The sequence below is a fragment of the Carassius gibelio genome, chromosome A1 (assembly GCF_023724105.1).
Source record: "Carassius gibelio isolate Cgi1373 ecotype wild population from Czech Republic chromosome A1, carGib1.2-hapl.c, whole genome shotgun sequence".
Taxonomy (NCBI): domain Eukaryota; kingdom Metazoa; phylum Chordata; class Actinopteri; order Cypriniformes; family Cyprinidae; genus Carassius; species Carassius gibelio.
The window spans coordinates 28,577,124-28,603,097 of record NC_068371.1 but is presented as its reverse complement, the minus strand read 5'-3'; the positions used below and the strand labels follow the sequence as shown (position 1 = coordinate 28,603,097).

The 25,974-nt window shown below is 38.5% G+C and overlaps 3 protein-coding genes across 5 annotated transcripts in view; 2 read left to right on the top strand and 1 right to left on the bottom strand.

Annotated features, from left to right (window-relative positions):
* The window catches only part of LOC128017683 (lymphoid enhancer-binding factor 1), a 39,583-nt gene extending 31,701 nt beyond the window's left edge, over nucleotides 1-7,882 (top strand). For all 3 annotated transcript variants that reach the window (XM_052603134.1, XM_052603124.1, XM_052603132.1), the window contains one exon: nucleotides 6,583-7,882. In XM_052603134.1, coding sequence (XP_052459094.1) covers nucleotides 6,583-6,662 — 80 coding nt within the window. In that variant the 3' untranslated portion in view covers nucleotides 6,663-7,882. The remainder of the gene's footprint in view (nucleotides 1-6,582) is intronic.
* A 5,487-nt stretch (nucleotides 7,883-13,369) lies between these two features.
* Nucleotides 13,370-18,499, bottom strand: LOC127945883 (phosphatidylcholine:ceramide cholinephosphotransferase 2-like). The gene is made up of 6 exons (XM_052542018.1): nucleotides 18,214-18,499; nucleotides 16,356-16,923; nucleotides 15,483-15,600; nucleotides 15,013-15,166; nucleotides 14,666-14,832; nucleotides 13,370-14,030 (listed from the first exon to the last, which is right to left on the bottom strand). The coding sequence occupies exons 2-6, from the start codon at nucleotides 16,790-16,792 to the stop codon at nucleotides 13,845-13,847; spliced, it is 1,062 nt and encodes a 353-aa protein (XP_052397978.1). The 5' UTR covers nucleotides 16,793-16,923; nucleotides 18,214-18,499; the 3' UTR covers nucleotides 13,370-13,844.
* Nucleotides 18,500-20,518: 2,019 nt separating this feature from the next.
* LOC128017638 (glutathione S-transferase C-terminal domain-containing protein-like) overlaps nucleotides 20,519-25,974 on the top strand; it is a 40,166-nt gene continuing 34,710 nt past the window's right edge. Inside the window, exons 1-4 of the mRNA XM_052603087.1 lie at nucleotides 20,519-20,655; nucleotides 21,006-21,457; nucleotides 22,804-23,244; nucleotides 25,530-25,787. Of these exons, the coding sequence (XP_052459047.1) occupies nucleotides 21,050-21,457; nucleotides 22,804-23,244; nucleotides 25,530-25,787 (1,107 nt within the window). The 5' untranslated portion in view covers nucleotides 20,519-20,655; nucleotides 21,006-21,049. The remainder of the gene's footprint in view (nucleotides 20,656-21,005; nucleotides 21,458-22,803; nucleotides 23,245-25,529; nucleotides 25,788-25,974) is intronic.

Genomic DNA, 25,974 nt, shown 5'->3' with positions numbered 1-25,974 from the left:
GAGTAGACCCAGATGTAAGCTAACTCGTTTAGCATTCACCCATATGGCCCCCATGTGTTATCTAGCCAACCCTGTGAATGAACGAAGCCCTTGCCAGCTTATTTGGCTTGCGTTGTGCGTTTTAATATTCTAGCGATTAAACTAGCAACTGGCCTAAAATACGTATTTTTTTTTTGCTAAACACAGAAGAGAATCCTCTCTGTCAGGTGAAAGTCTGAGAATTATTCCACTTCTTTTTGCCATGAAAACTGCGCAGATGTGACAAATCTGGTCCTACCCAAAAACCTACAAGACAAAGGTTTTACGGTTGATCAGTTCACTACCCTGTGGCTCCCAAACACAAATTGGACTGTTTCACAGACTTTTTTTTTTCTTCTTTCTTTCTTTTTTTTCTGTGGGCAGCAATAGCTTTGAAAACGCATATAAAAGGCATTCTATCTTCGATCCAATAATTGGCGGTGCCAAGCAAACTGTGGATGGATGCCTCTACTGATTCATCGTGGCAGCCTTAAACTAATATACATAAAACGGAAAATAAATGCCACTGCTTGTCAATTTATGCAGATCAGACTAACTGAGAAACAGCAATTTTGTCTTTTTTTTTATTAATCTTATAAATTATATAATATGAAATATAAAAAAATAAAATAAAGTGATTGTATTTTTTGATAATGGATAGGATCATAATAACATGCAACAATGGGGGAAAAGTTAAATCCAGCATTTCCAGTTAAAATATCCAATTGAAATTCACTTGAAGCAACAGAGCATGATAATATACAGTACATGAAGCAGAGGATATTGCCACAGCGTGTCCATTTATGCAGTTCCAAAAGACTGAGAAACATTACATTTGTCTTTTATATTTATTCCAAATCTTCCGAATTATACAGTGTGCACCTAAATATTTTTAAACAAAAAATGCAGCTTTTCCAGTTAAAATACGCATTTAAAAGACCATAAAACTAGAGAAATTTTTCTTCTTTTTTTTATTTTATATATTATTTTTTTTTAGAAATGTCTTTTAATATAACATTTTAGGACTAAACGTATTAAATACACACTACAATTCAAAAGTTTGAATCGCATAGTCTTTGAAATAAAACTGTACATTGGAATAATTTCAGGTTCTAGAATGCTCTTCCTCACACATCCCACTTTTCCTGCACGTACAACATCTCCACATCCTCTTCTTGTTCTCAACTGTGTCTGTTTGTCAGATTTAGCTGTGAGAGCTTTTGTCTGACTAACCCTTGTGATTTGCCGACTTTGAGATTGTTATCTGAGCTGAAGCACACATGCCCTCCGGGCTGTTACTTTTTCGCCACTGTGCATTTTTTTCATTGGGAACTGGGGAAAGCATTGTAACAATGGTGGTCTTTTAATGAAAACTAGCTCTTGAGATGTAGTCTTAGTCATTCAAAGAAGCCAAGGTTGTGAGTCACCACAGTCTGGCACATTTCAACATGCTGCTTTGTTGCCACCTGGACATTGACTCTTTGTTACGCTAACTGTTCTGCTGTGTTTCACTTTTGATTTTTATATCGACTGCATTCTTCACCCAAGTTTAATGATGTTGGCAGGCCCTCTCTGAGGTTTGCCGTTCTATTGGGAGTGGTCGGCTGAAGGTTTGAAAGCTTTCAGTGTTCCAGAGGTTGACAATAGTGGGGACCAGTTTGGGAAATCATTGGAGGTACAGGCCACTGTGGAGTTCATGGCCTTCTCTGTGAAGAAAGTGCTGTTGGACAGCTGTGCCCGAATCGGGTCATCTTTACCCAGCTCTGTGTCTCTGATGAGTGAGGCCAGAAGTCAGATGTCAGCCTTTGATGAAAAACATGAGAGAACAACTAAAAGTCCCTTGTGTGCTGATGAGAGCGCCTTGTCTTTTCTTAATGTCCACTCTGCCTCAACCCCATGAATAGCAGAATCACTGATACCCTTTGTATCTAAAAACCCATTTCATTTGGAGTAAGCTGGAACTGTGTGCCTTGGGCTGCTTTAACAGATTTGGATTGAAAAGGTTTGGACCTGAATTGGATTTGTAAAAAAAAAAAAAAGGATACCTAGAAGAGTCAGGGTTGGGAAGAATTAAAAGAATTTTCACTTCATTATAACGTGTTTAATGTGAACTGAATTGGCCACAGGAAGTTGAAATAGAATTTTAAGATTTCTTTTCACCAAAACTTTCAAACAAGAACTTGTAAAATTGTAAAACAAACAAAATAAATAAAAAGTTAACATAAGATTCTATGTTAATATGAATACACATTAGTTTCAGTTCATTTTTATTCTTCCTCACATCTATCTATCTGTTTATCTATCTGTCTGTCTGTCTGTATCTCTCTGTCTGTCTGTATCTGCCTCTGTCTTTCTGTCTATGTCCCTGTATCTCTCTCTGTCTGTTTGTCTGTCTGTCTATATCTTTGTAGCCCCTTTGACACCGCACATTGGACCCAGAAAATTGCTGGAACATTGTTGGGTCGCCTTCTGTGTAAGCAAACACGTCTCAGGATTGATCCCGGGTCGGTGGATTAGTAACATTGCCGGTTTCAATCCTGGAACGAGCTCTGTGTGAACAAAAGCCAGAACTAATGGCGTGTCGTAATGATGACACACGTTGTCGCACAACTTTTTTTACTGGGTGTTTTGAAGGAAGATCGACGTTCTAGATCAGTTAACTCCTCACTATCGGCACTGAAGCTGAGATCGTTCGCCAGTTTAAAGGAACTTTAACGTGCTTAGCGTTTTCAGCTCGTACATTATATACACATTCCGGGAAATCACTGGCAGTGTGAAAGGGGTCACATTTTTCAACCCGGGAAAAATTGTATCTCTGTCTCTCTCTCTGTTTCTGTCAGTCTGTATCTCTGTCTATCTGTCTGTATTTCTGTCTGTCAGTCTGTCTGTATCTCTCTGTCTGTCTGTCAATCTGTCTCTGTCTGTCTGTATCTCTCTGTCTGTCTGTCTGTATTTCTGTCTGTCTGTCTGTATTTCTATCTCTCTCTGTCTGTCTGTCTGTCTGTCTCTCTGTCTGTCTGTCTGTCAATCTGTCTCTGTCTGTCTGTATCTCTCTGTCTGTCTGTATTTCTGTCTGTCTGTATTTCTATCTCTCTCTGTCTGTCAGTCTGTCTGTCTCTCTGTCTGTCTGCATCTCTTTATCTCTGTCTCTGTCATCTATCTCCGCTTTCAAAATTCAAAAGTTTTTACTTCAGTAAAAATGAAATAATGTTTATTCTTCTCCATTCAAATTGAAATAGCAAATTTTGCATTAATAGGCTGAATTGGAATTTAAAAGACATTCTCAGTTCAATTCTGCATGACTCTATTCTAAACCCTGGAAAAGAGTACAAGTCACCTATGATAAACTGGTTAATATTACTGAGGGCAGCGGAAACCCAGAGGTTTCCTTCCATGTTTTGCTGCCAAGAGACAACTCTATAAAAAGAGTCTGGGAGTTTTGCCTGTATGTGGGTACAAGTAAAAAAACTTGCACAAATGGTTGAATTCAATATGCAAATCCGAATCGCCTCAATCAGATCTTTCATTTAAATCTTTTGCCGGATGGTTTCAGGATCTAAGCAGCGAGGGAATCTGTAAACTATGTGGTGTCCACTACATTTCCTCTCCTCTCTTTCTCACTCTTTCACACCCCAGCCATCGTCTGTCTGTGCTTTGCTGGAGTTCCTCTCCTAGGGAGTAAATCTGGCTCCCATTGTGAAAGCAGGCGGAACCCCTGCTCCTCTTTCCCCCTCTGCTCCCTCCCCCGACTGCGAGCGGTCGCGGGGCCTTTGAAGCAGCCGGGCGGAGGAGGGGAGCAGTCATTGTGCTCTTTAATAGTGCCGCCCTGGCTTGCAGCTCAGGCTTTGCAGAAGCACGTCATTCCCGGGCTCTCATCCCACTACTCCTTAGATGTTAGCAGACCCCTCTCACGGTCTCCATTGGAATACCAAGCCTTCGCCCTTCTTGTGTCCCTCACCTGAGATTTAAACTTTTGTGAACTTTGTTTCCTCAGCCTCTTTAGAAAGCGGAAGAGAGATCGCAGGAGAGAAGACCCAACTGCGGTTGCTTTGCAGTTATACAGACGTAATTGTGTAGGAGTTTCCCCCCTCTTTAATGTTACTGTCTCAGGGCCAAAGGAAGTGCTGACTGAACGAAGTGGTTTGTTTAAATCAGATTTTTCATCCAGGTGCTGTTTTTATTACTCAGGCCAGGTTTTTTTTTATCCCGTCGTCCTCGTAGCAGATCATTGGTTATAGCGCCTGTTGAATTTTTATGGACTCCTTGAAGGACGCTGCCAAACCAGACATGAAGCCAAGTGCTACAACACAAGGTCACTGGTCCAAAGTCCGTTTGGTGTGAAAGTGGACCTTTTCAGCTGACTAGGCTTAACACAAAGCAGATTCGGGCTCTTAATCTGTACTCTCTTTCCTGGCCAATGTTTTAATCGTAACGCTTCTCTGGTTCCTCACATATAGCAAAGTGTCTGCAGAAACGGCTGCTTTTCTAAAAAAGCCTGTACGCTTAGTTTTTCCGACTGTTAATTCTCAACAATTCACACTTTTGATTGTTTTTTACTCCACCTGACCTATGGAGGGGTAGCAAGAGTTTATCAACTTAAAAATCAAAGTCAAGTTGTTCAAACACAGGAATCTTTCGCACATCCTTTGTTTGATTTTATAGGCGCACTGCTAAAAAATAAATAAATGTAAAAAAAAATGTTTTGCTTTTTTTGACCAACTTTCCAGCCAACAAATCTTGAAACAAGATATATTTAGCTTGAAAAGCAAAACTGAAGCCTTTTTAGAGAATGTATTTTACATAAAAATATAAGCCCAAAAAAAGGCTTTAACTGTATTTCTATCTTAAAAAGTAAAAAGTCGTTAAAAGTCGTTGTGCTGGCATGTATTTTTTTTTTTTACTTATTTAAAAAACAAACAAATTCAACACTCTTTTCTCAGCCCCCCATATTTTGTACTTGTTTATGCAGAAAGAGAAATAATTTGAGCTACAAACAGGCCATTCAGATCCTGCTGGTAACAAAATTTAGCGGCAAACATAAAACGAAGCACATTTTCTCCAATTTTTTAGAGCAATGTTTTTTCTTTTTCACTGAGCACTTAAAGCCACCTTCTCTGGTTTTAGAGGGAAAGGGAAGGGTTAGACCGAAGGAAGGAAGATGTGTTGGTCCCAGCTGCAGGCTTTTTGATTTGCCTCAAGAGGTGAACAGGCCAATTGAGTGACACAGGGCCATGCCTGTTATCTTAACCTCCCACACTTCAAAGAACAGCCGAGCTACCGCCGAGCTACCGCCGAGCCGAAGAGAAGCACTGAAAGCGGCTGGCCCTCGAATACAGAGGAGTGTTTAATTTCCTGCAAGGCGGGCCTCGGCATTCCACAGCACGAATGGGAAGTAGCTCTTGAATCCCTGCGTTTGTACGGGAGTGGAGTTATAAAGCGTGGCCCGACGGCACCGTCCTAACCTCTCCAAACACCCCGACGCACCCCCTCCCTTTCCAACAGGAGGCTGGCGGGGAAAGGCAGGAAAGCATGCCAGGCTTTTTCATCTGCGGCTGGGAAGGAAAACGCTCTCCAGGAAGGGGGCGCAGGGCACAGGGAAGCTTTGAGTTCATAGGATGAAAAGGGTGGGCAGGGGAAGTAAATAAAAGCGCCCCCGCTCACTTTATTCAGTGACTCTCTTTCTCTCTGTTGGTTCGGCACCAGGGTCAGCGCTCCCTGGAAAAGGAGTTGCCTTTCATCCACATGTGGTAAAGCCTTCCATACAAGTGTACGAATGTATTTATGTGTGAAAGTGGTCCAGGGTGGAGTTGTGGAGCAAAACTGACATCCCGCAGAAAAAGGTTGCGTTCGACCTCCGCTCCAGAGAGGAGCCCACTACTAGTGTGGCATTTTATCCATCTCTCTCTCTCTCTCCATCTCTCGCTCTATCCATCAGAGGTTTGCTCTTGTATTCCTGATTCTCACTTTGATCAAGAATTCCATTTGATGCACTTCTGAAATAGCCCCATACAGCTTGTCGACCAAAATAGAGCCTGTAACATTTAATATTTCACATTTCAAAAGGGATTCAGATTGGACAAACAGATTGAGATGGAAGACTTTGGGTTTCTGAGAATACGATTCGTGATTAATGTTGGACGCGGGATTCTTTTTTTCTTTCAAAATGGAATGCTGGGTCATTTTTGAGTGTGCCAGTTTGTTGAAAGCTTGCAGTCTGTTTTTGCTCTAAATGTCCTAATGTGCAATATACAAATTACAATGCATAGTAAAAATTAAAAAATTAAAATTACAATGCAGTGCTTTTGTTAGGTTTTATTTCTGTCACATGTTTTCAAAGGCAATTTTTCATGCACAATGTTTTAGAGACCGTACACTATGAACTGTCACTATAAATTAGACATTTGGATTAAACTGATTTAAATATTTCGAAATATTTCAGCTGTTTTTGTCAATACAATTAAAGTCATTGGGATCCATAACAGAACTGTGGCACACTGAATATACATATACATTTTATTAGATTATTCAACTTACCATGTTTTTCTTTCCGTTGGTGTTCTACAGGAGGAAAACGGACTTCTTTTTCCTCTTGCAAAGCTAAGGCCGCAGCTACAGGCCCCCTTTTAGAGATGGAGGCCTGCTAGATTCCTCAACCTTTCACCCCTCCGACACTTCTTGACCCCTGCGGAATCTCCAGAGGGTCCCGGTCCTTGAATCTGCTCCTCGGCTGCAGGCGCTGCTGTAGAGACGTTGAACTGAGAACAGACAATCACCAACACAGGCCCTCACACAGACCCGTGAATACTCGTTTGAACCCTCCTTTTTGTTTTCTGTCCTTAATTCACTCCCCAAGCCGAAGGCGTTGCACTGATTATGCTCCTCGACCGCTTGTAAAGGGCACATATGGCCACATGTAAACAAACACATACATTCCTACACCTGTTCCTAAGTTATTCTAAGTTATTTGGCACCTCTGTCTTCTGTGTGTTCACTACATCACTCCCTCACTTCCTTTTGTGTCCCCAAAAATGTAGCAACACGGGGGCCCGACACACCTCACGGCGTTGTATCGCAACATTTTAAGGATCACACCTTTCCCTGGAAACAATTTATCCGTAGGTTGGGTTTTGCATTATGACACATTGGTGCAAAAAAGGATCAATGTTTTGATTTTCTCCTCGAACATCTTGGGTTCAAGTTTATTTTGAATGCTTTTTTTATTTTGTATTATTCTTTATTTTGATTTCTCGGTGTATATTTTAAGTGATTTTTTTAAACATTATTTTATATATATATATATAATGGTATATGAAAAAGATTCTTGGAGACAGGAAAGCCATTTTTCTTGTTGAAGCATCTTGCAGAAATAACATTTGAAAGTCTTCTTTTTGATAACTATTTGTATTGGATATTGACCTCTCAGTCTTGCGCAGATGTAAAATAATGCTCAATGTGTACTTTTTAAAAAGAGATGTCTGGATGTCATTTTTCTTGGTATTTTTGCAGGCAACATTAGGACAGAGGTGAAAGAGTGGGTACCCAGAGGCCTATATTTTATTGATCTAAATTGACAAATGAAGCAGATATATATCTATATATATTTACCCCAGCACTTGGCAGTCTTTCTTTAATTGCAATGTACCTCTGTCTCTCTGGTAGGTAATAGAATGGTCTTTACCATGTTTATTCCATGCAAACATTTCCACTTTTTTTTTTCTTTTAGCATTTTCAGATTTGTTTTATTTTTTATTATTCATTGTCCTATTTTGAAGCGTTAACTTGGTGTAGCATTTTGCTTCCAAGTGGTCACATTCGAACTGTTTCATGTCTTTTTTTAAAATAAATAGGCATCTTTGACTGAAAATGATTGCAGTAGTTTCTTATTTTCTTTTACATTTTATTATATACACCTGAAATGTTTTATCACTGTAAGTAGAGAATGCAATTCTACGTCCTATACAAGAAGCATTAGAAATGATAGAATATATCCTTTGGATCTCAGAGGAAACTTCAAAAGACTGTAAAATAAAATACAGCTAGTTACTGTACCTCGGTGTTCATTTTAATATGCATTTGAATATTCATGCAGCTTTAAGTACATGATAATAAGGAAAAAAGGATAAAAAAAAATGGCCATTCATTTTTATCCTTACAAATGTTTACATTTGGGCTCTAAAAATACATAGTGGCTTTAAAAAAAAACATGCATTATGACAACATACTACATGTAGGTTGATTTCAGGATCAGTAAAACTCATCGAGTTGCTGTCGATGTTTATTGTACAAAAGTGCCACCGTACGCATCAAATACAACAATCATGTGTTTTCTGGCGAGTTATTGGCATTTGGTGTTTGTAATAAATTCCTAACCCATATGAAGACGGTCTAATATTGAAACCGGATTGTGAAGAGTTAAATAATAAAGTGTAGTTCTTAATAAAATGATTGTAATTTCCTATATAATTCACAACTAAACTGTGTAATAAGGGTTGTTTCGACCCTTTTCTGTGGCTGTTGTGCTCATGTTTGTCTTTTTGTTAGTATCGTCTGACTGTGACAATAGATGTGTAACAGTAGGATTTAACTGGCCAATGTTTGTTGTAGGGCGCCATCTACTGGACGAAAATGAAATCAAAGCGCTACTGTCTCGCGCAGCTATCCGGCATTACTGGTTAATAAATTAATCCGATGCATTAACCGACAGTATCAGCATACTAAACTATCTGAATGGACATTAGCAGAAAATACTGAATCTGTCACATGATCTCGTCATATTGATGTTTCAAGAGCATTTCTCATGGACTAAATGCTGAATGCTGCAGTAAATAAGTTATTTTATTTCCTCTTAAATAAGCATTAAAATAAGGTAGGCTAAGTGTAATTATAAATAACTAAATTACCCACTAGATGAGCTTTTAATATTACAGTATATTGCACAATAGCAACAGTCCCTTACGAAAATTAACCATGGGTTTATGATTATTTTTTGGGGCCATGGTTAACCATTAACCATGGTTAATTTGTGGTTATCAAATTAGGCTAGTAAACTCATGGTTAATTTTCGTAAGGGATACAAAGAAAATGAAACCAATGTAAGCACTAAACAGTGTTTTTAAATTAAATATTAATTTAAAAATTACCACGATTCATGCATTTTAAATCCATCTCTATTAGCCCATTTTTATTTTATTTTTATTTGATTGCAAGCTTATTATAAGGCATAGCGATATTGTATATAGGCTAATATCATCACAAGGTTCCAATTTGTTTGATCTCAAACACATTTACGGATATTAAATAGCCTAGGTCAAATTAATCTAAAACACAACATTAACTTTCACCCAGGTTTAAAAAGTCCAGTTAAAATGATAAACTGTTTCTCACATAGCCTAGCCTATTGTGGAAGTGGATAGTACTCAGAAAATCAACAATTACGTTAATATCATTACAAAGTATAATCATGACCGTATGTAAATACAGTAATATAAAAGTTTGACTTGTTTTGACTTCGTCACAATGTTGTGATCGAAACAACAACCCCGTGTCCTGTCCCGCACACAACAGACAGGCAGCTGTGTGTTTTCTAAGAGCTCATTTCCTCGCTCGTGATGTCATTTACTCACTCCAGCTGCTCAGATGCGTGTCATTTCCTGCGGTCTGCTCTCTCTTCCGTGGGCACCTGGCAGAAACCCACAGAACAAACATCAATATGAGGAGAAATCAGAAAAAGAGCTTTTTGATATGGAAAACTCTGAAGCAGGAAACTCTCCGCTGTTCCCATGAAGTGTTCACACGGACAGAATTTCCAAAAAAGCCTCGTCGTCCGGAAAGAGTCGAGTTAAAAGTGAAGTTATTCTGAGAAATGCTCGGAAATCAGTTGTTTGCATCCTTCACTTGGTGTAATATCTTGTTTGGTGCAATTAGACAATACATTTTAAAATGAATTTAGACGTTTTAACGATTAAGAGTTCATATTTCTGAGATGTAAAATTAGGTTGTTTGAAAAAAAAAAGATCAATGAAGGTTTTTAATATTTGCATTTCATTGATAAATGATCTAAGCTCCCAACGTCCTTAAAACCTGCATGCAAACTTAAATTAGAAACGTGCGGTTTTATTGGACATTGCAGAGAGCTGAAGATATATTCATGAATTCTTCATAAGGCAAACTTCTGACACAATGTGAAGAGAGTCCACAGAAAGGGTATCCGAGGACACTGAGTTTGGGATTTTCGGTTATGTAACTTAAGAAACTCAGAAGCCATCAGAAAACCACATTGCAGAAGTCAGAAAATATCCAAGCGCCAAAAGTTAAAATGAAGCACAGAGCATTTGAATGAACCCGAGATTATATTATATACATCATGTGCATACAGTGGCCACAGAATGATGGGATCTATACAATAAATGTCACTTGCTGTTATATTTTGCTATCTTACTGAACCTACTACTGAACCTATCCTACTGAACTGAGTGAATAAATGATGAAACAGCGACATCTATGGCTACAAGTCATATTAGAAACCAGGTTACCTTGCAACATGAAACCGTTTTACTATGACCAAATAAACATCTGTTACATATGATTGACAGAGATAATCAAACCCACTATATTTACTAAAGGCTTGTCTTTGAAATGCATTCTTTTCCTGCCAATGCCAATTCATGTTTTTGATAAAACAATGACTGCAGAAATGACTAAACACATGACACAATATTTTAAACCTTTAAAGGGTTAGTTCACCCAGATAGCAAAATTATGTCATTAATAACTTACTCTCATGTTGTTTCAAACCCATAAGACCTCCGTTTATCTTTGGAAAACAGTTTAAGATATTTTAGATTTAGTCTGAGAGCTCTTATTCCCTCTATTGAAGCTGTGTGTACGGTCTACTGTCCATGTCCAGAAAGGTAAGAAAAACATCATCAAAGTAGTCCATGTGACATCACCTTGTGTAAATAGGTATCTCCATCTGAAATATTAAAAAATGGAGTTTTACAAAGTGCTTGATGTTGTGGATATTCAGTTCAGAGAACGTTTTGAGCAGGAAGGGTTGCTGAAGCCAAGGAATCTGGACGGGGGTGGTCAATAATGGGGTACAAATGTACCCAGAACTGGACAAAATATCGCTTAACACACAATTGGCAATGTTCAGATCAAAGCATGACATGCAGTCCAGCAGTGAAGCAGCTAGCATCCTTCAGGGGATGTGTCCAGAAGTCCCCAGTCTCTTTAAGGTGGAAACACTTGTCCGGCTGCTTCTTGTCACTCCCGTGTCCTCCGCAGAAGCTGAGAGAAGTTTCAGTGATCTCAGGAAACTAAAAACATGGCTTCGTAGTACCATGACACAAACAAGGCTGAATAGTGTTGCTGATCAAAACTTGATCAATTAGAGAGAGAGAAAAAAAAAGCTCAACAATTTGTGGCCTGCAAGGAAAGCCAAAAAATTCAGTTTGGAAGTTTTGATTAAAATCTCACTTTGATCTTGAAAATATTAAAAACTTGTAAATACATTGATTTAGGTTTTATTTATATATTTTCATAAAATATATGTTGTATAAAATTACTGTAGATGTAATCTGTATACTCATTTAACACTTGTTTTTGTCCAACTGTTAAGTAAGAAAAGGTGTGTAACAAATGTAGTGTAACAGAAATATCTTTCATAAAATATCTTTATTTCATAAATACAAAGTATAGATGGTCTCAAAGTCCTGCAGTATAAATTTTGAATATGATTTAACAAAAATAGGCTCCAAGCTATCATGGCATGCTCCCAAAATTGCTACTTGGGTGCTGTAAAATGCAGATTGGTATTCTATTTAGAATTTATTATTATTAACATCAGTTTTGTGTCACATCACCATACAGCTGTTTCCATACAGCTATCACCATACAGCTATTGGTCAATCTCTGCATTAACTATTTTTGTGTAATGACAAAAATTATACTGAACAGTATAAGTTGTGATGACGGTGACCCGGTGTTCCTCCCTCTAACCTCCAGAGGGCGCCACTTCCATTTTCCCGGACTCATTACCTTCACTCTGCACAGCTGTGTCACCCACTCGCACACTTACACACACACCTGGTCACTAGTTCGATACAACTGTCACATACTCTCACACACTTTTGAAGTCGTGGCCTAATGGTTAGAGAGTGGGACTGGCAATCAAAGGGTTGTGAGTTCGAGTCTTGGGCTGGCAGGAATTGTAGGTGGGGGGAGTGCATGTACAGTTCCCTCTCCACCCTCAATCCCACGACTTAGGGGCCCTTGAGCAAGGCACCGAACCCCCAAATGTTCCACAGACGCCGCAGCATAAATGGCTGCTCACTGTTCTGGGTGTGTGTTCACAGTGTGTTGGCCTTTTGTTTTCGTTCTTATTAAAGTGAATCTTCCCTGCATCTGGACCCTGAACTTGTTCCTTCCAGCACGTCCTGATATTGCTGAGTTAGATGTGTTCCTAGGTGAACATATTTTGTTGACCCTGGAACAACATTTTAATCAAAAAATGTAGTCTTGACCATATCCCCACACCTAAACCTAACCTTAACCCAACATGAGTGATCCTTAAAATCAGAGGAACTGATAGATGAATGACACTGATGTACAAGCACCTAACAGTGATTGTAAGCGTAAACTTCACAAAATCTATAAACTGGTTCTTCAAATCTGATTGGTTAATCACAATGTTTTTCCAGGGTCAACAAAGGTGTTGTCCCAGGAACATGTCTCACTTGGTAAAATCAGGTTCTGCTTCCTTCCACGGCACCGTCTCTACCGCGCCGTGACAGGCCATCTTTGCCAACTCTTTGCGAATCTTCAGGCACAATTTATTATACAAATATTATATTTGTTAAATAATAATTGTTTAATTAATTAACACAATTAGAGATCTATCATAACATCTCAAATAAATAAAATGTGATTTTACATAATTCTTGATGAGTTTGATGGACAGCAGTGTTGCGCTCCACCACAGACAGACTGTATAAATACAGGTTTCCACCCATTCAGTTGGACTAGAATTTGCTGCTGTGTTAGAAAATGAGAGAAAAACAGCAGCAATGCAGAATTCTGTTCTATAAATAAGCAGTTATTAAATATCGCCAACATTTAAAAAGTTATAGTTTGAGCACATCTTCAGAGTTATGGATTAATTTCCTTTTTGTAACATTGGTAATTGCATAAACTTTTTTTTATATATATAAAGAAGTGTTTATAAATTTCATACAACACAGGGTACACTAGGTATTATTGTAAACCATTTATTTCCATAAAATGTCATTATGTTTTTAAGACACAGAAAATAAAAATAAAAGAAACTGAAATAACAGTTGGCGTGAATCATTAGAAAAAGAATGCATGCATTTCTAATATAAAATTGTGTATTAAATTAATGAACGACACATTTTATGACAAATATATATTAAGAGGACAATTAAATAAACAGACAAGGAAAAATATGACAACTAAGAAGCATGCACAAACTAATAGATCTGTTTTGACGGAAAGCAAGAGATTTTCCAAAAACCCATCCTACTATAACATTTTCAGTATTCCCTTCAAATAATTACTAAAGTGTTTATTTAAAAAGCCACACAGACTGAATATAATTTAATGTAAAAATATCAACAATGACTTGTCAAATAATCTGAGTTTTACAGTATTTTTGTTATGTTTGGCCCAACGTTACAAGAGATGTAATTAGCAACAATAGCCAAACAGTCTTTGGTCTCTGGTATGCTGTAAACACTGACATAGCCACAAGCGAAATCGAAAACATTTCCACATGCTGGTCAAGGCATTGTGATGAATTCACAATGTCACTCCTCCCGGCCGCTCTGCACCATGGAATATTTCTTACAGGGGTTCTTCAGACAGGCAGGCGGCCATGTGATCGGCCAGCAGAAAGAACAAGGCACATGGGTCTGAACGTTCCTCTCAAAGAAGTTAAAAACGGGGTTCCACCAGGTGTGAGTGAGGTAGTTGTTCGGCGAACACTTTAACGTCTGAAGAAAAAAGGAAAATATGAATTTAAATCATAATTAGGAGGAATTCAATTAATCAAAACCAACCATCAAACAAATAAGCATTTCCGTTTTCATTATTATTATTATTTTGTCGATGCATTTTAACAACCATAAATATCCTTACTGGCATATGACAGTTTTGATATCATAGGCTGCTTTGCTTGTAACAGTATGAACATGATGTTTTGATAGTTTAAAAGGATTTTTCCTGTTTAAAATATCTATTTGGGCTTCAATCGAATGTGCAGCACTTTACCACAATCAGGAAGTCATTTCTCAGATGCTCGGCCTAATGGATTTGGATATTCTCAGTGTACTGAGTCATGTAAACACTCACAGTAAAAGGCTTAGGGCCCTTTTTGTTGCCTTGGCTTTAATGACACCCTGAATCTAAATTGCAACTTGAGCTGAGAGCTTCGCTGTGGTTTCAGATGTGTGTGTTTGTAGTTGTCTACATGAGGCTGGAGGTCAAAAAGATCTACGTGCAAAATGAAAATAGATCCAAATATGCGAACAAGAATGTATTTTAAAATAACAGGAAGACCACCAAAATCCTCGTTTAATAAAAGCCTTAATGAAGCATCTCTATTGTTTCGTATTACTGATATATGTACCTGCAGATTAGCCATAGTGTGATACCAGTAGAACAGTCGGGTGGTGATGAAATACGCCACCACCACGTCCACACTGTAGTGCTCATGGGCCACCAGGATACACACGGCACCCACAGCAGCCGTTAGCCAACACAGAAGATGGTACCACCAGAAAGAACGAGGAGAATCTAGAGAGAAACCAAGATTCAGTTATCAATCATTTGAACCTGTAAAATGAATGGTCAGCAAGTGTCTCAGTGTCTAAACAGAATCTAAAGTTGCTTACAGTGACCTCAAGTCTGTAATTAGCAGACAGTCTTTGTATTTGAGTCTTAAAATAAAGTCAGCCATCTGAGAAAGTGACATACACTCCTTGAGGAAGAGGTACGTGAGCGTGAGAATGACTGTGTGGCCGCTGTACAGGAAGTCGCCGCACAACAGATGAGACCCGGTGATTGATAATCCACCGCCGGAGAGCAACTGCAGAACACGCTGCAGCTTGGCCTGGGAATCTCCTTGTAGCTGAACGACAGATGCAGGAGAGAAGAAATGAGTGAGGATATTGAATGCTGAAAGATGAGTGGTTGGTGACATGATTCATGAATTGAAAAAAAAAAGTTTTCTATCCATAAACTGATAGAATCTGAAGCCTTGTAAAGCCTGCGATGTTTGTCTTGAGGAAGGATGAGGATATTACAGATTTAGAAGCCAAATGCATTTGCTTATCTAAGATTATCTAGGAATAAGATCCTGAGGGGATCATGTGAAAGAGGCTGAAACGGCTGAAAAAAATAAAAAATAAATAATATATGAATTTTTTTTTTTAATTGGTGTTTACCTTTGGTGCACAGACCATGTGCATGCCAGGCACGGGTAGAGTGGTGACGTACATGGTTATGCATCTGTACATGTACAATGTGCCCAGAAGGAAGAAATATCGTCTTGCTATAATAGCCCTTTATGGAACAGAAAAATAAAAACAAAGCTCATTTTTTGTCATCATTAAACAGATGTGGGTTAGGATGGGATTTCTGATCCTTACAAAGCCTTTTTGTTTTTTATAAACTACGATACAAATCACATGTTGTGATAACAAATTAGATTTGATAATAGTCACACATCTTGTCATCATTTTGTTCAGTCATTTTATTATTATTATTATTATTTTTTTCTTTGTGTAAGTTGTTAATATGTAGCTGTGTAATAATATAAAATATGTAAGAAGTAACATCAGTTGGACCCTTCCTGGCAGGACAGCAGAAGGACCAGTAAATAATTCAATTTATTTGATTTTGTTGATTTATCAATGCTATACCTCATATAATACACATAAATTATATTTTGTTAGGTAAAAAATGATAGCCTGAATGCACTGTAAGTCGCTTTGGATAAAAGCGTCTGCTGAATGCATTAATTTTATTTTATTTTATTTGACAACCTGAAATTGATGAACAACATCTTCAGAAGTTTAAGATCCTATTACAAGTGACTTTAATTTTATACCATTTTTGTGCCTTAAAATGGCTTGATAATATTCATTAGATTTATTCCTTCAATGCAAAATTTATTTTTATAAGTGCCCTCAAGACGATTCATTCACTTCGCTCTACATCATCTTAAACATGACATCAACAATCCATCAAATGTAATCTAACAGAGCTGATTAACAGGCTACAATGTCATCAGTAGAATGTTGAGTGATGTCTCTTACTTGTATCTGTGAAAGAGCAATTGAACGGACCATATAGACACCAGAACCATTCCATTGACCTCAGTCACTGTAAATGCCCACTGCACGCGGTCTATATAGTCAAAGAACTTATCCGGCAGAGGTGGGCTGCTCTCCTTGGGTGGTACTCTCTCATGAACCACTGTGATCATAACCGTGGTCAAAACCAGGTTCAAAACAGCATAAAACAAAGAGATGAACGTCTTCCACCATTCTGAGGGCAAACGGTTGCCCTTTCCTTCAGGCACTGAGATTTTGACGTAGTCTCGATGTCTGACCAGGGCTTTCCTCAAGCCATTCTGCTTTGCTTCTTCAGCAGCGTGGCTGTGGACGGGGCAAGATGTACCAGGGGACGGCGTTCCATCTGGTCGGGAGGTGTCTGTGGGGTCCTTGTTTCCTTGGTGGTCTGACGATGCCATGAGTACTCACAACTTCCCACAAATGACTGACTTCCTGCCAAGACTCTCTCCTGTAAGGCACTGTAGGTTACTCTCCTCTGCGGTGATAATGAAAGGCCAGCGTTTTCAGCTCTCATATGATGTGGCTGGAACTGTCTTTTACAAAAAGAAAACAGAAGTGCATTAAATATAGAACATTATAGACATATTTGAACATTAATAAATCAATAGAGGCTATTTCGATCATGAATATCACAGGCCAAACTTTTATATTAAAAGCAAAACTAATATACATAATATACTTGCTTCATCACATTAAAACAAAAGATTATGTCAAAGAGATGCACATATTATGTACTAATTTTGCACATTAAAGTGACAGTAAAGTAATTTATAATGTTTCAAAAAATATATATTTAAAATAAATGCTGTTCTTTTGAACTTTCTATTCATAAAAGAAAAAAGAAAAAAAAATTCGCAAACATATTAAGCAACACAAGTGATTATAATAATGAGAAATGTTTTTTGAGCAGCAATCAGCATTTTAGAGTGATTTCTGAAGGATCATGTGACACTGAAGACTGGAGTAATGATCCTTTGATCACGGGAATAAATTACATTTTACAACATATTTATCTAGATTCACAATGAAAATCGACATTTAAAATGTTCTGTTTTATTTTATGATCAATTATATTGATTAGCTATTAAGTTTCTCAAATTGTAAAAGCAAGTTTTGGTATGTTTTTAATGCACTTTTTATATTCTCTATAGTCTTTTGGCTAGAAATCTTTGGTTTATATATACAAAACATTCTCTGACCCTCTTTATGTGCTCGATGCATTCAAATAAAGCAAAGCATATAATTTAAAAACTGAAACATCTGACGCAACTTTAAAATGCCATCTAGAGAAAAGCCAAACATTATAAAAAAGCATCCATGTTCAGGTTTGAGCCCAGCATTGACTTCTGAACCCAGAAACAAGAAGATTTCAGGAACGGCCTTTTCTGTGTGTCTGAAAGCTTTCAGGTCTGAGAACATCTCTGCTCCATCACACCCAAAGTGCATCACAATAACCCTCATTACAGCGACATACATTATTTACAAACAGTAAACAGAGCTTCAGGACGGACGCAGAACGAATGATGGATTGTACAGATCATTCAACACGAAGGCATCGATTTCCTCCAAATCAATTTAGGCTGAAATATAATTACATTGGAAATGAGTTCTTATTACAAATCTGCCACAAAGGAACATTAGATTGTACACAACATATGTTCACTCAACGGCAACAAGAGAAAACCTATCATTATCTCTAATAACTTTTGTACTATTACATTACATGGATGCAACTAAATTACAGCTCAAAACCGACTAAAAGAGTTTTTTTCCCCCAAGCAAATCTCTTTAAAGAGAGATTTCTCCAATTCGAAAGCACTTGCCTGTTGTGTCCCGCAGCTTTGCATGCAGAACTGAGCTCTATCGGCCCCACACTCCTCCTCTGACAATGTCTCTGAAACTTCTCTTCATACAACCACGTTCATGTTTTCCCAGTCTCCACCCTGCACTCTAATGGTGATGCTTGTGGTGGAGACCTGGCAGGGGAAAATCTCTTCCACATGCTCCCAGAGACAGTAAATGGATGGCTTGGCTGGCTCCGCTCCGCACGTCCCCTGCCCTGCCTCCGTGCTATTTCCAGCCCTGCCTCCTGTCTCCAGACCAAGCCTGTATTTTTCTCCCAGGGAGCAGTGGTGCCCGGTCTCAGACAAATTGGTAATGATATGGTTGCGAGGCCTGTTGAGCATCCCCCCTCCCAGCTCACGCAGAGGTTAAATTCAGCATCAAAGGGAAGGACCGAAAAAAATGAAGAGACCCCGCCTTACACTTAAAGAGATGAGAGAGAAAGGCTTTTCTTGATTATATTATCCCTTGCAGGCACACTCGTGCACTTGTGTTTTTGAACTTGCCCACTTTACTGAATTTGTAGGATTCTACACTTGTGTGTGTCGCTTGCATAAAAGCATGTGCTAAAGGAATAATGAGAATACACATCTGCATACTACACTAACCTACACCTGGAATGTAAAGTAGTTATGTGAAGCTTTTGTACAGATTGTATTCTCTAGTTTATGTATAGGTAATCATTTATAGTATATTTACAGTCAAACTCTCTCAGTAGGTTAGTTGTGTTGTATGTCTATATTTATGTAGCACCGTGGTCCTGTGAGGCAGGTGTATTTCGTTCCACTATATGCCCCCACTTGAACTTGAACTTGAATTTTTTTGTGGACGTGGATTCTCAACCAATCTTTAGATATCACCATTTAAATTTTTACTGTTTGATTGTGTTGCAGCTGCTAACTCAAGGGGTTATTTCTACTTGTTCTGGCCTTTAACAATATCTTTAGTTTATGTAAACTAATGTATTCTGTGATATTTTGATGGAGATGAGTTTGTGTGTGGTTTGTCTATACCTGTTGTATATTTTAAAATTTTGAAAATTTGAAGCAATGATCACTATTTAAAATATGTTTAAATGTATCAAAACGTATCAAATGTATCAAAAGTCTACTGATATCAACAGATTTGTGGTTTAACGTTGGAGTTTAGCAGACATCATCACTTCTATGAGATATCCACACTGATATAGTAAGACCAACATTTTGTGTGTGTGTGTGTGTGTGTGTGTGTGTGTAACCATACAATTATCTTCAGCTGTAAATTATGAACTATATACACACCCTTTGAAGGTTTTATGGGAAGCCTCCTCGGCTGGGCCTAGACCACTGAGCCTCCCAAGTGAACTGATGGATGAACAGGAGAGATGATGGTTACAATGATCTGAAGTTGAGCAAGTATACGCTACAAAGAGTGTAAGTAAAGTAAAGCAGCTTTTCAAGTTTACATGTGTTCATTGAATTGGATAGACTCTGAACTAGATGCAACTAGAAAAATAATACAATTAGAATGATCTAGAAACAGGATTATTCTCTAGAGAAATCCCATCATGGGTAAACTTTCCTCCATATTTCCTGTTTTACAGTTTTTAACCTTACAAAAATTAACCATGGTTTTACCACAAATAATAATAACAATAAAACATGGTTACTATATTTAAACCATTGTATTTGTTGTAAAACTGTGGGTAAACAAATGGTAATCAGTACGCAAAAGTTACTACACTTTTACTACAATAAAACCATGGTTAATTTTTGTGAACGTGATTTCCAATGGAGTCAGCTTTACATTAGGGGCCATAAACTGACATATTTATAACTCAAATAACGTATTAAAATGGAAACATTACCTTTTTCGGGCTTAGTTTAAAACGTTTCAATGACCACAAAATATTTATTTAGTTATTTATTAAGCGTGAGGAGGTAACCATAGCAACTGGTAAAAATAAATAACGTTGTGAAAAAAAGTGTTCTGTAGTACCTTTCCATTGACAGCTATAAAATATATAATAATAATAATAATAAATCAAAAACGTTCATAGTATAATTAACGCACTGCTAGGTGGAAGAATAATCAAACGTTTTATGCAACGTTGTTTTGACATTACTTTGTCAAAACAACGTTGTAAAGTCACTGCAAAATGAACTGAAGTTTCGACGGTTTGCAAAGTCTCCCACGTAAATAATTTAATTACTGGAATAATGCAACATAGTGATTTTACATGATAAATTCCTCGATATATATGAAAAATAAATGTTTTAAATGTTATTCGTTAGTTGTGTATGATTTTAAACGTCATAGGCCAAGTAAAGCGTTGGTGGAACTCAAAACGCGATCTTCGGTTTATAGTCGGACTGTTTGTAATGTAACACGGAGTTTTCACATGCGTTTCCAAGTGGATGTTTTGCACAATTCAACCACTGTGAGTAGATACACTTCACTTTTCATCATTTTATTTGGATTATTACTTTTCGCTTTATGTTATGATGTCGTGACATGAGTTAGATTGTAACCTCAGTGACTTAAAATACAGCTAACAATTCAAAGACTATTCCAACCACTTATGTACAGTTGCTTTTTGCACAAAAAATTAATGCTACATAGTTGAACACATGCTCTTTCATTGACATGACTTGACCTCTTGTTCATAACACTGAACTTGTGTGTAACTGCTCCAGGCATTCACTCTCATAATAAAGTCTGTCCCTGGCATTATGCTGCCTAAACGTTCAGATTTTGCGTTTTAAATGCGTCCCTTCATTTCTGTTGCAGATTTCAAGCTCTTCATGTGATCCCCCTTCCACTAGACTGTCAGAATGAAGCCACAAAAAGACAAAGAGAGCCTTTATCTGGAGGTGTCCACTGTGAACGAATCCGTATCTCTGCCCCTGCACTCCTCTATCGTCCTCTTCCTCCTGTCCTACACTGAGTGCTCATCTTTCCATGTCTGTCTGGTCACAGATCAAGCAGACATCTTGCCATCTCTGTCAGGTCTGGTGCCCGGGGGTCTGTCTGTCTCTGAGGTGAGGAGAGACCAGCTGCCAGGGCTGGTGAGGATGTGTCGTCTGCCGGCTGCGCTAGAGCCTGCCGCTTGCTTCTGCAGGGCTGGACTAGCTGTCATACTGAGACACATCATTCAGAGAGCATGCCAGCTGATGCCAGGCCGCAGGGATGTAGCATCACTCTTGGGCTTCAAGAATACCTGTCTGAAGGCGTGTGCCGAGGTGAGACTTCAGATTAAAAACAACCAGAAGACAACTGCTTTAAATCTCTTTGCATAATCATAAGTGTGAACTAATAGTGTAGCTGTACGGTGACAAGCATGTTGACATGTTTTGACAAGTGGAATCACTTCAGTTTTGGAGTTCAGCATCACACATTGACATGTTGAAATGTGAGCCCAGTGTTTGCAGATAGTAGCTATAAGGCATAACAGAGCAAAAACAAGCTTGGGTTGTTTTAAAGTGAAAGTGAAGTGACATTCAGCCAAGTATGGTGACCCATACTCAGAATTTGTGCTCTGCATTTAACCCATCCGAAATGCACACACACAGAGCAGTGAACACACACACACACACTGTGAGCACACACCCGGAGCAGTGGGCAGCCATTTATGCTGCGGCGCCCGGGGAGCAGTTGGGGGTTCGATGCCTTGCTCAAGGGCACCTAAGTCATGGTATTGAAGGTGGAGACAGAACTGTACATGCACTCCCCCCACCCACAATTCCGTCCGGCCCGAGACTAGAACCCACAACCCCTCGATTGGGAGTCCAACCCTCTAACCATTAGGCCACGACTTCCCCACGTTTTCCTGTTTCTCTTTCCGCTGTTTTCAGAGCCTTGGGCTGTCAGTGGGACAGGTGTGATGTCTCAAGACACCTATTTCAGTCATGTCTGTTAGATATTAGAAACATTTATGGTATGAAGATACTGTAAAGCAATTTTTATAAGTGCATTTCTTAAAGACATTCTCAGGAAGGTCAAACATATACAGATGACTGGGACAAAATACGAACCAGTGAAACAAATTAGGAGTTTGTGCACATTTATGGTAATGTACTGCATTGTTCTAATTGTTAAATAAAGCTATTAACATTATTTTTGGAAATTGAAAAAAAAAAAAAAGAAAAAAAAGAAAGTTAAATTATTAAAGTTAAATTATAAATGTAATAAGTTTAAGTTGAAGGACAAAAAAAAAAAAAAAAAACTGAGATAAATTAAAGGTAATTAGAAAAAAAAAGAAAAATAATTCAGTATAGCCATTGTTGCTGATATGGTGTTAAAATATAAATACATAATTAACCCTTTTAATATGCTTTGTTTTAATTTAAGAAGATGGCATCAGTTTGTAATATCCAACATCTATCAGTTATTGACCGTAACTTGTCAATAATTACCAGCTTTTCATTACTGGCTGCAATGTCAATATCAGTGCATCTTTAGTTTGCTTAATTATATGAAACTCTGGAAACATACAAAGACATGTCACATTATCCGTCCATATATTTCATGAGTCGTACCTCACACATGTCTATTATTAAATGATTTCTGACTGTGGTTTGCTCCTCAGGTGAGTCAGTGGACTAGACTGTGTGAGCTGGACATTCCCTCCGCAGTGGAGGAACACTTACGAAACCCTGAAGACCAGATGTGTCGACTTCCCGCTGCAATCCTGAACTTAGAGAAGAGGTTAGGGGAACCCGTCAAAGTCCACAATGATGACAAGATACGCCGGCAGAAGCTACAACAGCAGAAGAAGAGCGATTCTCATCTTAAAGGCCCTAGCTCAGAGATGGAGAGTCAATCGAATGAATCCCATCCAGGTGTTGAGCTCAGTGCTGCTCTGGCGAAGCTCTCTGCAGATGCAGGTCCTGCTCCCTCCACCAGGGAGCGCTCTGACATAAGGAAAGTCAAGACCACAGATCTGCCAGAGCTGGAGCATGTGTTTGCAGAAGGGCTGTATTTCACCCTCACCGATGTCGTCCTGCTACCCTGCATCCATCAATACCTGGTAAAACAAACAAATCGAAAGCAGTTCTTATCCCATTACTTATAAATCACAATTCCTCACAAAGAGAGCCATTCATTTATTCGTTTTAGAAGTGGAGTAGACCTTTGAGGCTCACAGGTGCTTTCAAGTTATATCAAACACAGACGTCTCTCGTTCCTCTGTGACTTCTCCTACTTCAAGGTGATTCTCTCAGTCCTGCATTAATAAGGCCAGAGGTTTGTTCCTGAACTCTTTCAGTCTAAGAGCTTGACTCAGTCTGACACCAGTGTTTGTTAGACTATTACTCTTGAGAATCAGAAAAGCTGTGGCAGCTGATTTAATAAAGACTGTTCACACCAAGAATGATTCCTGTAAGGATAACTAAAAGCTGACCACGTCTACAGACTATAACCGTTAGAATGCTATTAAAATCATTGATTTTAGCCAATCAGAATCCTCCACTTCATGCAGTTAGACTACATTTGGTCGGCGGTGTTAAAGGACTACAACAGTTCATGAAGTCGAGATGATTTGATTTATAAACCTTTAAACTTCTAAACCTTTAAGGACAGACCTACTTGTGATTTCTGAGGTTGTTGATCAAAGGTAAATGCTTTTGTTGAAGTCGTAAAAACTACATTAGCTATGATTGTGCAGAGAAATCTTCACCGTTCAGAAAACCGTAACAAACGAATCATGCCAAAACAATATTATACCGTCCATCAATGATGAGTGACAGTCAGTTTGCGAACAATCGCAAACTACTTAAATATTTGCGTATTTGCATAAAATATACGTATTTTGCAATAAAATTTAAAAAAGCAGTTTCTATATAAAAAAATGAAAGTCGGTAACACTATATTTTACGATGTCTTTTTTTAAACATCTCACATGTACATACTATACATGTAATAACAATAAATTACATGCAACTAACCCTAAACCAAACACTCATCGTAACCATATAATAATTAAATGTAGTTAATTAATATTACTCAGTACAGAGTATAGTTACACTGACTGTAGCAAGAACACTGTGAATTACACAAACACAAATGCATTGATTCAATTGAGAGAATGCCTTTATTAACCCCCAAGAGCCGCGTGGAGCATGTTTTATGATGGATGGATGCACTTTTTTGGGCTTCCAAATCTTGACCCCTTATTAACTGTCATTATAAATCTTGGAAGAGCCAAGACATTTTTAAAGATAACTCTGATTGTATTCGTCTGAAAGAAGAAAATCATATACACCTAGGATGTCGTGTGAGTAAATCACTGGGTAGTTTTCATTTTGGATGAACTATACTTTTAATGCCACGCACATGGTTGATTGAGCAACAGCTATTTAATATTCCTATAATGCTTGTTTTAATTGTATTACTATTTTTAATGGTTTAAATTTGAATTCGTCATACATCCCTGATATTATTGCTCATACCCAGGGTTATGGACAAGAATGATACCTTAATGTATTCTCGCCACAGATCTCCACACCAGAGACGCACTTTGAAGTGATAGCTAGGGAGCAGAATAGCATAGTGAATGTGTCCCTTCAGGAGGTCTCCATCATCCATTTCTCTTTCTCCCTGGCTCTTTTCTTTCTCCTCTCTGCATTGTTCATCCTCCTCTTGTCGTTCTTTCACTCGTGGCTCTCTGTAGTCAGAGGCGCATCGGTGCCTCCTAGTTTCACACTCCGTGTAGCATGTCTCCCTCCTTCTGTCTTCCTCATCCCTTTCTCCTCGTTTTCCCTCTGTGGAGCGATGATAGAGCGTCACAGCTCCCGAGCTGATCTCGGTTCAGTGGGCACAACTCTTTGATGGGTTACTTAAGTCAGAGCATTTTGCTGTCAGTGTGCATTTTTTAATAAGCATTCACGCTTTTTAGAAAACTCCACAGGAGCACGACATACACGCAGAGCCTCTGCTGTCTCGCCCTTTTGACATAACAGTTGTACATTGTTTTCTGAATTATGACCTGCTCTTATACCTGTTTTTTAGATCCTGACTTCAGTTTTGACTACCTAATAATTAATGAATTAATATACAGTACATACGCAAATGCATCATTTATTTGGCATTCTGTCTGTAAATTTGTAAAAGCTGTATGCTGCATAAACATTTTGCAAAAAAAATACAATGTGCTTATTTGTCATGAAAAATATTGCAATACAAAACATTTGATCTTTATAACAGTCCTAAATGTCATAATTTTTCTTAAAGCAGAATAGGTTATAATTTCATATGTGAAACTCTTAGTCAGACTTTTTTTTTTTTTACATATTTTATTATGCCTTTCTGTTCCAGAACTCACTCCAAAAGCACACCCCCTCCACACTTTCCCATCTCCCCTTGCTGCTGAGATGGTACCAGCATGTACAGGAGCTCCCCAGCGTACTGAGGGCCGCAAAGGATTGTGGGATGGCCCTCCTCGGTCTCAGCACGGCTGATCCTTGCCCTCCGCAGCCGGAGAATCCACAACCCAGTGAAGCAGAGGAGGAAGGGCCAAAACTCAAGCAAGAGCCCTTCATCGGGGGACCGCGGCCAACTCTCACCAAACTGCAAGTAATTGAATTTCACTCACTTTCTTTTTCTCCCACTCTCTTGCTCTCTTATTTGATTCTCCTCGTTCCTCTTCCCCTAACTTTTCCCTCTCACGGAAAAAGCGCTTCATTTTGCCCCTTCACTAAACATGTCAATGGTGAACTCACATAATCCCTAAACAGCGATCTGCTCCCAGTGTGTCCAGGGC